The sequence below is a fragment of the Juglans microcarpa x Juglans regia genome, chromosome 3S (assembly GCF_004785595.1).
Source record: "Juglans microcarpa x Juglans regia isolate MS1-56 chromosome 3S, Jm3101_v1.0, whole genome shotgun sequence".
Taxonomy (NCBI): domain Eukaryota; kingdom Viridiplantae; phylum Streptophyta; class Magnoliopsida; order Fagales; family Juglandaceae; genus Juglans; species Juglans microcarpa x Juglans regia.
The window spans coordinates 3,320,542-3,336,819 of NC_054599.1; the positions used below are offsets into that span (position 1 = coordinate 3,320,542).

Below are 16,278 nucleotides of genomic sequence, written 5' to 3' on the forward strand. Positions count from 1 at the left end.
ATGTCTTATGTTTCCCTCCTTGTAGAACAATTGCAAACACTCTTTTCAAACGAAAAAAGGAAAACAAATCCAAGGCTCTTCCTGAACATGGTGGACTGGACAGCATGAACATCGGTGCCCATTTTATGGCATCATCTCAACGCCAGTTGGCTCATAAATCTTCCATTATACCAGTAAGAGATCATCAGGTGTTTGCTACAAAGGGACATGTAAGAACGATTGTTTAGTACTTACCAACAATTAATGTTTCCTATTCAGCAAACAAATTTTTCATATTGGCATTCATCTAACTGAAAGTGTACAAAATCGAATATTTAGTAGTTTGTGTTGTTTCCGAGTCATGCATTTGTTTTGTTGCCCACAAGCAAAGATAGTGTTGGAATATATATGTCATGGTGGCATGTGAATGTTCCTCAAAAGTAGTTTCGGTTTCTGAAACAGCTTAAATGTGCCCATTGTAACACCATACTTTGAGGCCTTTGGATTGAAAGTAAGGAGACAAGAAATAAGACCACAAAAGTAATGAGGATGCACATGTGTAAGTTTAAAACCTTATATCACCACACACACATAGAGAGAGGAGCAATGCATTCTAGATTCTGTCATCACTAGTAGTATTTGTTGATGTGGCATATTTTAAGCCACTTTACATATCAACCATTTAAAATATAACAATCAGTTAAATATGTCACAAAGCAAGTGTGACTGAGAATGACAACATTAAAGGATGCAAAACAACATGTCTCTTAAAGAATATAAATCCTCACTTATCTAATCACTACCATCAAGTGCATTCAAGTGTAAGTTGAGTGGTCAAGTAGCCAATGGTTTGGATGTTTGAGTCCCACATTGGAAAGTGAGTGGTAAATATAATCTTTCCGAACTAAAACTCGTTTACAAACCTTTGAATTAAAGCATTGTCCCAACATGTTATATCGAACCCTTCTCATGTACCAAATGGTATAGTCTGGCTTAACTGACAACTCGTGGTGGTGTTGAAAGGGAGAAATGCTAAATGAGTAAACACTAAACGACACTATCTTCCTACCCCTCGTCATGGTGCACATGAAGATAGTGTGGTGCTTCTACGCTATGATAGGAACAGAGAACAGAAACATCTATATTATCTTATGGCTATCCAATACTATTTAGTTACAGCCATGAACTAATAACATAAATGGTTTCTCCCAGCATTGAATGAAACTGTGCAGGGATTTCTCAACCCAACGTAAGCCCCATTGTCTCTGGTACCACAAAAAAATTATATGAAAAGAAGAGATAACACAGCAATTGCCCCAAATACGTAGAACCAAATTCCAGCTCCCAGCAATGCCTGCAATCAGATGTGAAATGATGGTGGTGGTGGTGGTGGTGGTTTAAATGTAAACAAATATAATCACAATGATATTGCTTACTGGTAGCACAACCACAAACAGACTCAAGGTTCGTCTACATTGGAAAAAATCTGAAATTCAAAACCATGGAGAGATGCTTTTTGCATGAACCCCCAGGTATAGGAGATAACAAGGTTTGGGAATAATGCTTCTATGTACGTGTTTCTGTGTGTGTCCATAAGACAGCACAATTTTTAAGGTAAAACATACAATTTGTATAATTAATGATCCCAACTAAAAGAGCATGGAAAGGCGGCAACGACAAAAAACAAGATTCTCTTTGGTGCCACTGGCTAAACCAGCTAAAGTATCAAAAACATGGTCACATTCTCAATCACATGCAGTAGATAGATAATCATGCAAGCCGACAAAGTGAAATCCCTGGTATTGCATCTTTTGGTAATCTTGATAACTGTATTTCTACTTATAGGATGAAGATATTAAAGGATGATGTTAACCCTAAAAGTCTAAAAGAGCTAATTTTGGCTAATAGAATAAAATAGGCACCTTCAAAGGGGAAAATGCAAATGTCTAGAGCATTTGCTCCAAGATCGACGAGCACTGCAATACTGAGCCCACGCCCTCTTAGGCATAAGGGGAAGATCTATGAAATCATTAGCCAACCAATCGGACCAAAGGATAAACTGCAAGACCAATTTCAAGAGTTGCATTGTTATGTGGTAAAGAATGAGAAATGAAACTTCTAAACCAAGAGGACATGAAAAGTTAATAATTGATTTTTTTTTGGATAAACTAAATGAAAACTTTCCAGATTTGGCTAAAAAATCAATAATCTGACTTGATCTACAGAAATTGTTAATTCTCCACCATACATGTGACAAAATGATATGATGGGTTTATTATCAAATAGTAGTTATTTTTCTTTTTGGCCCCGTCATCTTCAATCGTTTTCCAATTAAAGGAAAATTATACTATTATGTTACAATTGCAAGAATCAGCTCTATATCAAGGTACAATGGAGACAACTATGCAAGTTGTCAAGAGCAAAAAGTTAATGGCTTCTACCTAACTCGTATAGAACTCCCATTATCAACTATCTCATGATCATAAAGCTAATTAATAATTGCACTAACACCCAGTGCCAATCAAAAAATAAATAAATAAATAATGGCACAAAGTTCTACTTCACTGAAGGGCACACATCTCTCAATGCATGACCATTCAGCAGAAGGTGACAGATATGAGGATTGCCTTGTTACAGAGAGATGCATAAAGTGCTTGTGAACATAACCATCCTTTTAATAACACCCTCGTACGTTACATTTATATTGAAAATGCAAATGTACATCTCCCGGTTATGTGTTGTGACTCCACAGAAGGATCGCAGCCTTGATCAATATCAAATTTGATATTCTGTCCATATTGTCTTCCAAAAGTATATACTAAACCCACAACATCCAAGGAGGAAAGATGAAATTTAGACACTAGGAAATAAATAGTGTACCCTAGAGGCCTAAAAGATCATACTTCGATGCACTTTACTCTAATGAGGACATCCCTAGGTAAAATATTTGTGTTTCTATTATCTCTGCTTCAAAGCTGTTAAATAAAAATAAGTTGTTTTTAATATGTAAACCGGACAAACCTCCAAAGGCAGAAGACTAATGCAACTTTTTGAACCTTGAGCTTGGGGTAATCTTAATATTTGGAATGATGTTTATACATAATTCCAAACATTTGGAGGCAAAAACCTCCAAAGGTAGATTTTTCTACATAATTCTTTATGTGTTTGGTCTCCCAGTCGAGAATTTATGCACTAGGACCATGAGAGAGAAGACACCAAAAGTCCACTGTTGTTGAAGTGTTAAATAATATTGAAGAAATTTTGCATAACATTGGATAAATAAGGTTAACATGTAGATCCTGTTTCCTGGGAAGGGGAATTTCTAATATTGAAGAAATAGATTTATCACGACTTTGATGGAAGTTCAGGAAAGATTTGTACTACGAGAACAGTAAGGGGAATATGCCAATAATTTAACAGTAGCGGTAAGGACTGCACTACAATAACAGTCTTCACTGTTCACTAATGGAATCTGCCTCAAACAAATGCCAGGCATAAACAAGATCATGATCTGTATTTCAATTTTCACCAGCACATGTACACAAAATGATATTTTACACTGTGAATAGCATAAAACTGTTTCATCATGCAAAAGCACAAAATTTTGGGATGAGAATATTAGTAAAGAATAGAATAAATTTCTATTTACCTGGTAACACCCAACATACAAAAGCAGAGCAACTACAGCCTCAATGGGTACATCATCCAGGAAAAGGTAACATGACCCCAAAACGAATAAGGAGATCACCTGTTACAAGGAGTCTTTTTTTTTTTTTTTTTTATAAGCAAGCATTTCATAGATAAATTAAGTGGTTACTAGATACTAGATTCAATGGGGTGGGAGCTCCCAACAGTCATCCCAAAACAAACAAAAGCAACACAAGAAAAATAAAAAAAAGGGATCTAGAGCCAACAATTTGGCTCCCCACCCATTTCCCACAAAGGGGAAGCCGCTTGAAGCGGTTTTAATAGACTATAACACTAAGACTACAAGTCACAGTGGATTGGTGTGTGCTGCATTTTGCTAGTCTGGACTGGTTGAAGGAGACTTTCACGACCACTTCATCTTGATCCTTGGTTAGGGAAAGCAGGAACATAGAAAAGTAGCAACCGAAACATGGGTCGATTCGCTAGCGAACAACCGTCACTGGTTGTGGAGGCGCGTGTAATTCACGTGCCACTCTTGGCAAGAAGGTAAAGGTCGGATTTGAGAGATCCGAAGCTATTGGTCCCGATGGTGCCGCGTGTGGCGGTGTCAGACTCCCCATGGTTCGGCGAAGCGTGAGACGTACACGCCGCTCTTTTGGTCGATTTTCTTCTACCGCCCAACAGATCGGCTGCTGGAGAATCTAATGGTGGGGTCAGTGGCGGTTGTAGGAGGCCAGTAGGCAGTAGATTGGCACATCTTGGTGCTATGGACAGAAAACTAAAGAAAACTGGGAAAAAAACCTATGGACAGTTCTGGCGTAGGCCAGACAGAGGGAAGGAAGGAGGGAGGGAGGAGCCAAAGCTCCACCCCCCTTTGAGCGGAGAGGGCTGGGATGGTTGGGTCCTTTGGTAGAGAATACAATGCCTCTGGGATGGTAGCGAGTTTGTTGACTTTTATTTTCACTTGTAAAGGAGACTATGCATCATTGATGCTCCTAATAAGTCGCTCAGAGGTCCAATTTTCAAATAATTGGAACTCCCATGCCTTTTTCTGATTGGTAAATAAGATTTTATCGATCAATTGGAACTCCCATGCCTTAAACTCGCCTCTTTCGATTTTTCTCTTTTCTTTTCTTTTCTTTTTGAAAAGAAAGAGACCTAATTTTATCAAAAGGTTTAAAGGCAAGTAGTTTGAAATGGGGATCGCATGTGATAGACTGGACTAGTGATTTTCAGTATACAAGTCAAATGCTGCTTCCATTTATCTCAATGGTTTGGAATTGAGAATCGACGAACCAAACATTCATGTAGAGAAGTAAGGACTTACCATCCCAGAAACACCTCCAAGTAATAAAGGTCTCCTCCCAAGTCTATCAACAACAAGAACAGCTGCTCCAGTCATTATCAACTACACAACAAAAGAAAACATTTTCTTGAAAAAACATTAAGAAAAAACAATAACCTTATGTAATTTTTTTTTTTTTTTTTTTGGGGGGGGGGGGGAATGAAATATGATAGTGTATTCATAGATATGTTAAGAAATTCTAGTATAACCTCTCTCTCTCTCTCTCTAACATGATGTCTACTCATAACAGAAGATCAAGAGAACTTTTACTGTTTTCATATGATAAAAGAAAAATGTACAATAAATATCATCACTTATCATGTGATGAATGTCAAAATTAAAGAATTTACATATCTTCCACATACTAAGGGACAAAAAGTGGACATGATGAAAATTTATGGTAGTTTGAAATGTATACAACACCTCAATCATAAGTCAATGACTTATGGTTTCACCAAAGCTAGAGCCACTTCTACCTTGTATAAGCAACTCAGAATCCAAATTAATACATTTTTCTGATCAGTATAGAACACAAAATAAATCTGGATACTCCAACTTCCATTCGATATGGATTGAAGTATGAATAAATATATGGATGTTCCTACTTATCAAAAAAATAAATAAATATACGGATGGTCCAACACCTTCCAATTTTGGCAGAAATTCAGAGCTCCCTTGTATCTTTTACAATTATAATTGAATCCATGTCATAGGATTTTATCTGTACAAAGATGTAAATTAATGATTCTGCCCTTTTTCTTTAAACAAAATACTAGGACGCACTCCATCTTGAGAAAAAAAATAGAAATATAATTTGCACATGAGAAAGATAGAGGGTAATGGGTGGGCAGGGGCCCGTCTGCCCTGCCCCGCATAGAAGACACCTAGCGGGGGTGGGAGGCTGGCTGGGGAGCCTCCCCGGCCCCCGCTCCGCACCCCACTTATATATTTATTATTTATATATATAAATATATATTTATATTTTACAAATTGTATATATATATACAAATTGTATATATATATATAAATATATATTACAATTTGTTATATAGGTTGGCCTAGGAGGCCAATCCAATACATGTACAATCTTGTGAACAAGTATAACAAATTTAAAATTGATAACATAAAATTATGTTATCAGTTTTTAAATTATTTTTATATATTTTAATTTTAATTTACAATTTAAATTATATAATAATTTGGGTTTGGGTCGACCCATAAATAATTTTTCGGCCGAATGAGGCCAATCCCATCCCCCCCCCGGGGTGACCCCACCCCCGCATATGCGTGTATCACCCCTTCAGTATATGGATCTAATAGAAAAGACTTATGGTAATCTTGTAATAACAAAACTAGGGGTATTTTTTATATCTCATCTCTAATCATTCTAACAGTACCAATAACAACTTTCTCTACATCAGAAATGGATTGGACTAAATTGTATGCCAAATAAATCAAATGGGAAGGAGATCAATTTAGTTTATTTGGGCTATGCCTAATTAACCTTCTCTCTTGTATACTATCCATATACTTGGGCCATGCCTAATTATGAGGATCAATAAATTTTATTAATTATAAAAACTATATTAGATGATTAGCTATTGCAAGATTAATTCTAACATCATATTGTATTAGATAGATCCAAGTTCTTTTACCGCTTAAAAATCCACGTTCTTTTACACTGACAAAAAATTCATTGCGATTTTTCTTCTAAATACTCAACCAAATGGAGTTTTAACTAAAAGAAAATATGGCCACTTTCCCAAGCATCAAGATTTTCGTTTATTTTTGTTGAGAAGTCTCACACGGCTTAGAAACAAACTCATCCTGATCTTTATAAGGAGTTACCTCACTACTCCTATTAAGCCTTTTTGGGGAGAAATGAATGTTTCTATATAGTTTCAGAGCCAGGTTAACCTATGACCAATGATGGGCTTCTACGACCTACCCACGATGATGGTACTGGAAATACCAGCCCATACGTGAGGGGGCGTGCTGAGAAGTCCCACGTAGCTTAGGAACAAACTTATCCCGGTCTTTATAAGGAATTATCTCACTCTTCCTATTAGACTTTTTATGGGGAGAAATATGTATCTCTATAATTTCCCATGCAAAATTTTAGTCAGCACTCAGCAGATATCAATGTCATATTTAAAGGCACGAAAATTTTCAACTGCAAATCTCCAATAAAACATCTGTACAGAAGAGTAAAAATTGCGACAGAAGTCGAATGACTACTCACGGAAGGATTGTAGCAAGAACGGAATAGTGTTCAGAACCGTGAGCGCCATTTCTTGATGTTCTATCGTCTCATGCCCATTACAATGGAACAAGCACTTCGAATTCAGACAAGCTCCCAGTTTTCTCACACTTTGGGTTATTTTCTGGCACTTCTTTCAAGACACCCAAAACAAACCATAAATGAACAAACCCAAAAGAGTAATCCTCGAAACAAATTAGTGAAGGGGGTGGGGTTCTAGAGCATAAGGGAATTGATCGAAAACCTTTCCAAGAGACGTCAGCGTGAGCCGCTCAAGACCAGCCACCATGAAAATCCGATCTAAGAAATAGCGAGTAAGAAAGAAACTGAAAATTTGTTCGACTGAAATAAAATACAAGGAGTAGGAATTCGATACGAAAGAATCGAGAGAGATATTTGATGGCAAATAGTTTTACAAAGGAATGAGAAGAGCAGGGCTTTGTTTATGTACGTGGGATTTGACAAAGGGGTCTCATTCGAAAAAGAAAAGGGAGTTTGTATACGGTAGGCAGTTGGCCGTGGGGGACTAGCGAAGAAAATATGAAATGCGATCACAGAGAGAAGAGAATAGAGGTTAGAGGAGGCCATAAGAGTTCAGAGTCCAGACATGAGTGACTGAAGGATGTTTGGTTGGGTGACACATGTTTCGACGTTCTTTAATAATTTCAAACCAATTTATACACTGGTTTTGACCGTTGGGTTGAGATTCTTGAGATAGAGGGGGATTTATCACTGAGATTCTTGTGTAGATTTTTTCTTTATCATTACATTCCTTTTTACAATACAACTGTTAACTATTTTCATATATTTATTTTCTTTATAAATATCATTGAAATATAAAATATTTTTTAATTTTTAATTTTTTTATCTAATTATTATTTAATCATTATAATTTTTTTAAACTCTCAAATAAAATATAAAAAAAATATTATTTTTTTAAATAATTTTTTAATTCTATAATATTTTTATTCAAATTTTTCTCACTCATTTCTCACAACCTAATAAAATATCTACGTAAATTATTTTATTATTATTCACATATATACTAAAATCTTCTAAGTATCCAAACCGACTCTTAGTTAATTTATTATTTATTTTTCCAACTTGATTTGTCCATTAATTTAAATAAAATTACGTGTACTAAGCTTGTCCAATAAATTTTCTGTAGTTAATTTCTTGCCCGTTATATAGAAGCTCAAAATTTTGTTGATTTTGCTATGTAATTTTAAAACCATGATTAATCCAATCAATTGCCCTTGAGGATTTTAAATGATACTATAATCCAAATAAATTAACCTTGATTGTTGGTAATAGCACAATGAAAAATGATACACATTCTTGACAAAACTCCCTTAAAAAAAAAAAAAAACTATTACTGTTTAGTTGCAAACTAGTTGGACGGCTACCATTTTTCATGCTACACGCCTCAACAAAGTCATGGTGAGTGAGGTTCAAGCGATGCTGTACATGCACATTCTTGGCTAGCATATTCATGTTACGGGGTGGCCACACGGCAGAAATTGCAAGATAGAGAGAGATTGTTTTCATTTCTTGAAAAAATAGTTTTTTTTTTTAATATAATTAGTGTTCTAAGGAATTTTTACTTTTTGTCATAAAAGTTTATTCTTTCAAATTATTTTTCAACAAAAATAAATAATTATTCATCCCTTTTTGAGTTGTCATTTCGAAGAATATCTATTATTTTTCAGGAATAATAAAGGTAAAAGAAATTTGAACAAACAGATAAAGTAGTCGACATTTAAAGCCATTCCAGGTTTCCTGACTTCGATTTGCTTTAGGTTCTGGGTCATGTTTTATCCGAGAAGTCTCACCAAGGTTGGAGATCTTACCATAGGAAAAACCTTGTGCCTATTCTGTTACACATAAATCAGACGAATGCAATTTGAACAACATTACTACCAAGCTTGTCCTCTGCTACTTCACCAGCTTCTCTGTAACACTCTCTGGCATTCAACTTCATTTTCTTCTTTAAAGATCAAGGAGTAAAGCACATGGGATTTAATGAGACCCATACACTATTCAGTTAATTAGACCATTGGTTCGAATCTCTTGATTTGATATAATCGAATTTAAAAGCCTGGAGTTAAAAAAAAAAAAAAAAATAGATATATGCAGCTGATCCTCCATCTAATGATGTTCAGAAAATACTTACTTTACGCGTCTCTCTCTTTCATAATAACATTTTCAAAGTTCAAACGAGAACCCTTTGTCCAGATGGTCATTCAAAGTCACCATCTCATAGTCAAGTTTGTCTTAAAACAAAAATCAGAAAAGGGAATGTTTGGTACTTGACATTACTTTATGGCTGATAGAGCATGTACTAAGGTGAAAATGGTCAGAAGAACATTATTAATATATGAAAAAATCTATTCATCATCTATTTTTTCATCATCCCATGATGTGGCATTAGATGATAGGTTCACAAGTGAAATATAATAAATAGTATCCAATCATCTAATGCCACATCATGAGATGATAAGTAGCATTACTCTTTAGTTGATCTTCTGGACAAGGTCTTACCCTATTATTTCCTTTCACTAGAAATTGGACAATCGGATGCCTAAATACTATGAGCTTAGTCTCCTCATACAGCAAATTATGTTTCATTGGCACTTTGTTTATCTACTAGCTAAGTCTTCTCAGCAGACATACAAAACCTTTCTTCAACCAAGATTAAGAAAAGGACAACAAGGAACACAAAGGGATCCCACAATGACTTGCTCTATTCTTACTATGGAAAAAAATTAGTCATTTATTTTGGGCTAAGAATTAAAGGCTTATTTGATCTTTTTTTTTCTAAACAGTGAACATTCAAGGTAAAACGTCTGCCCTCTCATTGCTTCAGGAACAACCCCCCTCCCCCCACCACCCCCCCCCCCCCCCCAAAATAAATAAATAAATAAATCCATAGTCTACAATCTCGCATGTTTATAAAAAAGCACATGCGCGGATGTATATTGGTCTTCAGTTAAAAATATACTCAACAACATATGTCAATCGGTTCCATTAGTCAGAAAATGAAGTAAGATAGTTCACTGTCTTCAAATGAAACAAGTGCAAAAAGTTTCAAACCTTCCAAATGGTACAAGACATTTATTCAGGAACACGGGAGCAAGCAAACCCCCAAAGATTTCCAGGTTTTACTGAGAAAATGTTTTGTGTCGAAGGAATAGCTTAAGACTTTGTGGGTTGCCATGATTGGTACCTGGTCCACTCCCTCTGTCCTGGATTAAGCGCATGTCCCTTGGAATGGTAAATATATTCATCACCCTCTCCAGAAAAGTTTTCCTTGTGCTCAATCCCATACCTCTTTGGTTTTAGCATTAAAAGCTGAAAAAATGCATTCTTGGTTAAGTAAATGTCTCCATACAATCTATCATGTGAAGTAAAAGGGACTTGCCTCGTCCCCAGTGTGATCGGTTATGTAGTGGAGCCAACCATGCCATTCTGCTGGCACCTGAGAAGCATTGTAGCGACCCTTCTCTGCATATTCCACCCACCTATGTCGCCCTACAAAATCCCCCACAAAATCACAAGCTGTAGAAATGCATCGAGCAATAACATCGACTGTGGTAACCTATAAATGCCGGTACGCTTCAAATGCTTTTTTTTATACAAGTAAAACTAAAACTTTATTAATAGAAAAGGGCACAGCCCAAATACACAAGAAGTATACACAGAATACGCCTAAATACCACTAAGCACTAATGATGGAAGTATGCTTCAAATGCTTGTACAAAAAGATGAAAAGTTTCTTTATTACAGTACTAAATAAGCTCATGTCGACAGCGATAGCTCTCCCTAAATACGTGCACACCTAGATAATGCCAATGTTTTTGTACGATCTATGGGTTAAGGCATCATCCTGTAGGATAATTGCAAGCAACAGAGTAATTGCTCAAATTTCATACCCCTACTGCTTTTCTTCATTTCTTTCAAGGAGATCAAAGAAGCTTTAGTCCTAATACAATGGAAAAGGACCATATCCACAGTGATGGAATAGATGTTTGCCGTAAGAATGGTAATGTCGATATGGAGCTATAAAGAATATAAACAGCTTAAATCGGCTGCAGAAATATTAATAGCAAATAATACACAGCATAGTTCCCAATAAACCAAACCAGTTGAGAAATGGCTCCGTTTTTGGATGACCTACAAATACCAAGGAAAACACAATGCAAAGAATCCATATTCATGGCATAGCCATATGCACAGATGACTCTCTCAGTGGATGGGAAAAAAAATTCATGCTAAAATCTAAATTAGGTAACAAATAATAAAAAGAATAAATGCATGGCTCTTTCTTGCATTTGATTTCAGGTTAGCAACATAATAAAAAAAATGAATATGTGAGCTTCACAGGTTTGTGGCATATATATCCATGACATGACACAATATAACAACACCAGAAACAATCAGAAGAAACCCGTAATAACTGTGAAAAGGACCAATAGGTATCATAACTACACCAAATGTTATTGCAGTTTCCTCAGTATCTCCAGTGGTAATAATACTGCAATAGCAAGAAAGTGCATAACTGAAAGACTTAGAGAAACACTAACCACATTGAACATCAAGGTTCTCATAATACTTGTTACCAAATTTATCAACACCCACAAGCTTCGCCCCTATATTGTGGATTTTGGTTTGCCTGAATGCATTAAGTTAAAAAAAAAAAAATCAGACTTGCTGGAGATAATGACCTGTATTTTAATACAATTATATCATTTGACACATAGATTAAGAGAAGAAACAATATAAAAATGACAGCAATTGACAATGAGTTCTCAGGCTTCATGTGGAGATTATAGAAAAAAGAAGATAAAGACAACATTTTCAAAATAGATATCACAAATGTAATTATGTAAGAGAAGGCATAGTAGTCCATTTACTTATAAAAAAAATGTAAAAGAAGGCATAGAACTGCTGACAAGAACACATGGTGAAACTATGCCAAACAACTATGAAATCCTAGCACAAAATGGACAAGGCTGCCTAACCCGTGATTTCTCCTCATTCGTTAAGGCAGTTCATTGTTCATACAATCACCTTCTTGTTATAATGAACAATATCATATTGTATTTCAATCCTAAGACTGTTCTTGTGACAACTATTCTTGAACTAAACTTTGAAGAATCCTTACTTTCCCAAACTGCTTAGACAATCTTCCAGGTAGCACCACCCAAATAATGGAACTTATCAAGAGGCCAAGCATTTAGAGACTGAAATTCATAAATGAAATGTAAGGCCATATAAAATAAATAAGAAAGAAATAATTTTTCTTGTCAAGAAATGTTACGCCTCCCTAGACTAAGTCTCGTCCTGCAGCTCTACCTTCATAAATATTCTGATTTAGGGTGGTTTAAAAACATAAAACAAACTAAAATGAGTCGATGACTCGGTAAGAAACTCATCATAACGTAAACATACTTAACATAAGGTTTTCATAAAAAATACAAAATACAAAATTATGCTGAGAGCTTAAAATCATGACTGATCATACTGATGCTTATGTTATGTATGACTGATTTATCTGAATTAACTAACTGATCTGACTAGCCAACACACTTAACCCTATATACGAGGTTGTGCACCAGCCCCACGTCTCGCGGCCGTAAGAGGAGCCGCTAATAGTATTCTGGCATACTATGATAGATCACGCTTGAGTCCGTGGCTTGCACATCCACCCTAAAACTGCATTGTTATCATACATCTGAATGACCATCTAATTAATATTTATCTTACACTTGATTTTATGAAATCTTACGTGTCTTATGCAACGTGAGATGCATGAAATGCATAATACATACATAACTATAATATGCGGAATGAAACATGATGAATAACGTGCTTACAAATATCATGACATGCGTGGTACATAAATACTAACTTCCAAAGAAATTACTTTAACAATATAATATATAATTTGCTAACGTGTATTAATCCTAATTTATGATCAAGCTACTTACCTTGTAGTGTTGCTTCCTAAAATTTCTGACACAAAATCAATCATGGTGCTGATCTGGGAGGTTTATAGTTTTTTCCAAATGACATGCGGAATTGAGATATTTATAGAGAAATTTGGGAGAGGGTGACGATTAGTTTGAATTGGACTTAGTTAATACATGTAGTGACATTAGTCTGCTAAACACTCACTCGTAATCATCTACGAAGAGAGTTTGAATTTAAAAACATGATCTAGTAGTTCATTCAATATAGGATTGGCAGTGACTGAAACTGCGCAGGGGACTTCATTCAATGTAGGAATGGTAGTGACTAAGACTGCGTAAGGGATTTCAATTAGTGATGATTTTAAATTGAAATAAACTTCTAATGGCCGATACTTAAATTCTAAAAGGAGTCTGACTAATTCAATAAATAATAAATGAGATTTAACCTAGTTATTGAGCTTAATTAAAACTCATAATCAATCTCAATAATTTATCGTTCGTGGGCTTATCCAATATGGCCCATTAAATATAATTTAGGCCTCGGGCCCAATAAAAATTATTAATATCTCGACCTTAGAATTATTGGGCCGAGTCATTACAAGAAAGCTTCTTTCAAAAAGTTCTTCGACTCATGAAGATTCAGCTCCCGCCTTAACCCATGTGATAATGAGGGTACATCACCAGGTCTTAGGTTCAAAAACTTCAAATCACTGTTGCAAATGCACTATAGCCCAGGGAAATTCAGACAATAATGCTTCTTGGTCAAAATGATCTATTGAAGAGTGAGATAAGAATTTTGTGAACAATAGTAAGATAGTTTGTGAATGGTAATGAAATAGTTTGAGTTAATGTTTTATGGGGTTTTAGGAAATGAGAGAGAAAAAGTTGAATAAAAAATATTATAAAGTTAAAATATTGTTATAATATTATTTTTGTTTGGAGATTTGAAAAAGTTGAATTGTTTTTTATTTTTTGTTTGAAAGTTTGGGAAAGTTGAAATAATTAGTTTGAAAAAGTTGTAATGATTAGTTTGAAAGTATTTTTGTTTGAGTGATGTTTGGGAAGAAGATGGGATGAGAACTTTGGAATGGAAATTTTTTCCAAACAAGCCCTAAATAACTAATATGACCAAAGTGTTCCCAACAAAGATAAAAAGAGAACCATATTGAAATAGAAAGTATTCTATTAGTACTTTGTTTGGGGTTGGATTTCTCCAAATGACTGACTAGATCACATCCCCCAGCCCCAACTGTGAAGACCTAAACACTTGTTGTTTTCTAGCGACTTTTAATCTACAGTCAAAATAGGGCAGCCAACATTGTACAATACATTCCTCAACATGTTATAATCTCTTTTTGAAATTATTATATCTAATGCAACTTGGAATATGAAAAGTATAGTATGGCATTATTATGAGAATCAAACGAAATTTTCCTGACATGGTTCTTTGCTCCACTAAGCACAACAATCCAAGAAAATTTCAAACCACATCTAGGTTTATACTCCAAATAGTTAGGACACACCTTGTACTGAACATGGCTTTTTGCCTATTCTTTTATTAATATACTTTTACTAATTAAAAAAAAAGGTTTATACTCCAAAAAAGATTAGTCAAGGTTATAGTCAAGATTAGTCAAGGTTGGTCAATGTAAGACTTGACACTTAATGTACCTTTATCACATCTATTAACCTCTATCATACTTCTTCCCCCCAATGTGGAACTTAGTGGGGCATTACAGATAAAAGTTATAAGCAAAGACCATTCAATTGGCAGATCTCTACTTAAGAAATATTTATAGCTAATGATAATTAGGATATGAACAAACATTGTGCATGGGATTGCTAAATCCTTTAATTAAGAAAATAAATAAATAAATTTTATACTAAAAGTCCCGCAATTTAACTCACAAAAGGTTTCCATCTGAAAGGCATTTCCTGCAAAATAAAAAAATAACATAAGAAATCAGTCGGCGATTTCAAAGATGAATATTACAAGGGAGCAATCGAACAGCCAATCAAATAATTTAAACAAGCATTTCAAGGAAGAATGTGAGGCCTGAAGAATAGAACAAACTTGATGAGATAATCACTATTCAGTAATAATCAATTATGTTGATTCACTAACAGATGATCTCTACATCCACAAACAAATAAGAAAACCATAGTCATTCGATAGGCCTCCATTGGTTATGCATAGAATTGTGTGCAAGACTGCAAGTAAAATTTTACATTTTCAGGTTTCAAATTCTTGATTCCCAGGAATTGAAATGCTTACTCACAGCCAGTAAGCACTATAAAGTTACAATATTTTTATGTTTCATGGGCTCCCAAAAATACACAAAGCTTCAAATACTAGTTTCTTTTCATACCCTGCATTTACCAAAAAATAAATGGCAGACTAAGAAATTTTACTCATCGGTTTATCATTTTTCCCTATATTTTAGTTTCTTTTCCAATGATTTCTTAGCAAGAAAAAACTACTCATGCAGGAGAGTGAGGAGACCAATTTCTCCATTCACGCACCCAAAGTTTCGTAGCTGAGAAAATGCCGGGAAAAAACAAAGCTGACCGAAGTTTCCAATAAAAGGAGCTTCTTTCACGGCTCAATTTCTATAATTTAACCCCAAAATTAATCAACAACTCAAAAAGCCGAATTCTTATTCTCAATCTGTTCCGGCAACAGAAACAGAAACCATTTCCGCCAAAAGGTAAAGGCAGAGTAAGACCCAGATATTTCACATATAACAAAATGGATAGATCTGAAAACAAACAGATATTGGATTGGTACTGAAAAATAGAAAGAGAGGATTTTCAGACAATGAAGCTAACGACGAGACTTTTGTCACGGAAACTAAAGTGAGAAATCCTTACGCAATAGGATTAGATAAAAGAATGAAACACTTACAAGTAGCCTTCTTCCTTGAGCTCTCTCAAGAAGTTGCCCACTCCTTTCTCCCTGATCCCCTTCATCGCGTTCTTCACTACCGACCACGCCATCTCTCTCTCTCTCTCTCTCTCTCTCGCTCGCTCGTGTTTTCTTTGCGAGTTTAACATTAAATGGAAAATTGAGTGAC

At 35.2% G+C, this 16,278-nt stretch overlaps 1 protein-coding gene and 1 long non-coding RNA gene across 6 annotated transcripts; both read right to left on the reverse strand.

The window, feature by feature from the left end:
- Positions 1 to 909: 909 nt before the first annotated feature.
- Positions 910 to 7,916, reverse strand: LOC121258576. 5 transcript variants are annotated; one of them, XR_005939428.1, is made up of 4 exons: positions 7,477 to 7,916; positions 7,215 to 7,365; positions 1,902 to 5,035; positions 910 to 1,333 (listed from the first exon to the last, which is right to left on the reverse strand). It is a non-coding gene; the product is annotated as an uncharacterized LOC121258576 (long non-coding RNA). The 5 variants fall into 5 exon arrangements; XR_005939427.1 differs by having other exon boundaries at positions 1,902 to 2,038; positions 4,955 to 5,035; positions 7,215 to 7,916; XR_005939429.1 differs by having other exon boundaries at positions 1,902 to 3,727; positions 4,955 to 5,035; positions 7,215 to 7,916.
- A 2,264-nt stretch (positions 7,917 to 10,180) lies between these two features.
- Positions 10,181 to 16,250, reverse strand: LOC121258137 (probable NADH dehydrogenase [ubiquinone] 1 alpha subcomplex subunit 12). The gene is made up of 5 exons (XM_041159511.1): positions 16,110 to 16,250; positions 15,113 to 15,139; positions 11,816 to 11,904; positions 10,654 to 10,763; positions 10,181 to 10,583 (listed from the first exon to the last, which is right to left on the reverse strand). Exons 1-5 carry the CDS (start codon positions 16,199 to 16,201, stop codon positions 10,428 to 10,430), a joined length of 474 nt encoding a protein of 157 aa, XP_041015445.1. The 5' UTR covers positions 16,202 to 16,250; the 3' UTR covers positions 10,181 to 10,427.
- Between the last annotated feature and the right edge of the window lie 28 nt (positions 16,251 to 16,278).

Excerpts from the sequence above, each read along its gene's own strand:
- LOC121258137 (XM_041159511.1), bottom strand. The coding sequence starts at position 16,201 with ATGGCGTGGTCGGTAGTGAAGAACGCGATGAAGGGGATCAGGGAGAAA. Across the intron at positions 15,140-16,109 it reads CTCAAGGAAGAAGGCTACTT|GAAATGCCTTTCAGATGGAA; the intron begins GTAAGTGTTTCA and ends TTTATTTTGCAG. Across the intron at positions 11,905-15,112 it reads CTTTCAGATGGAAACCTTTT|GCAAACCAAAATCCACAATA; the intron begins GTGAGTTAAATT and ends TAATGCATTCAG.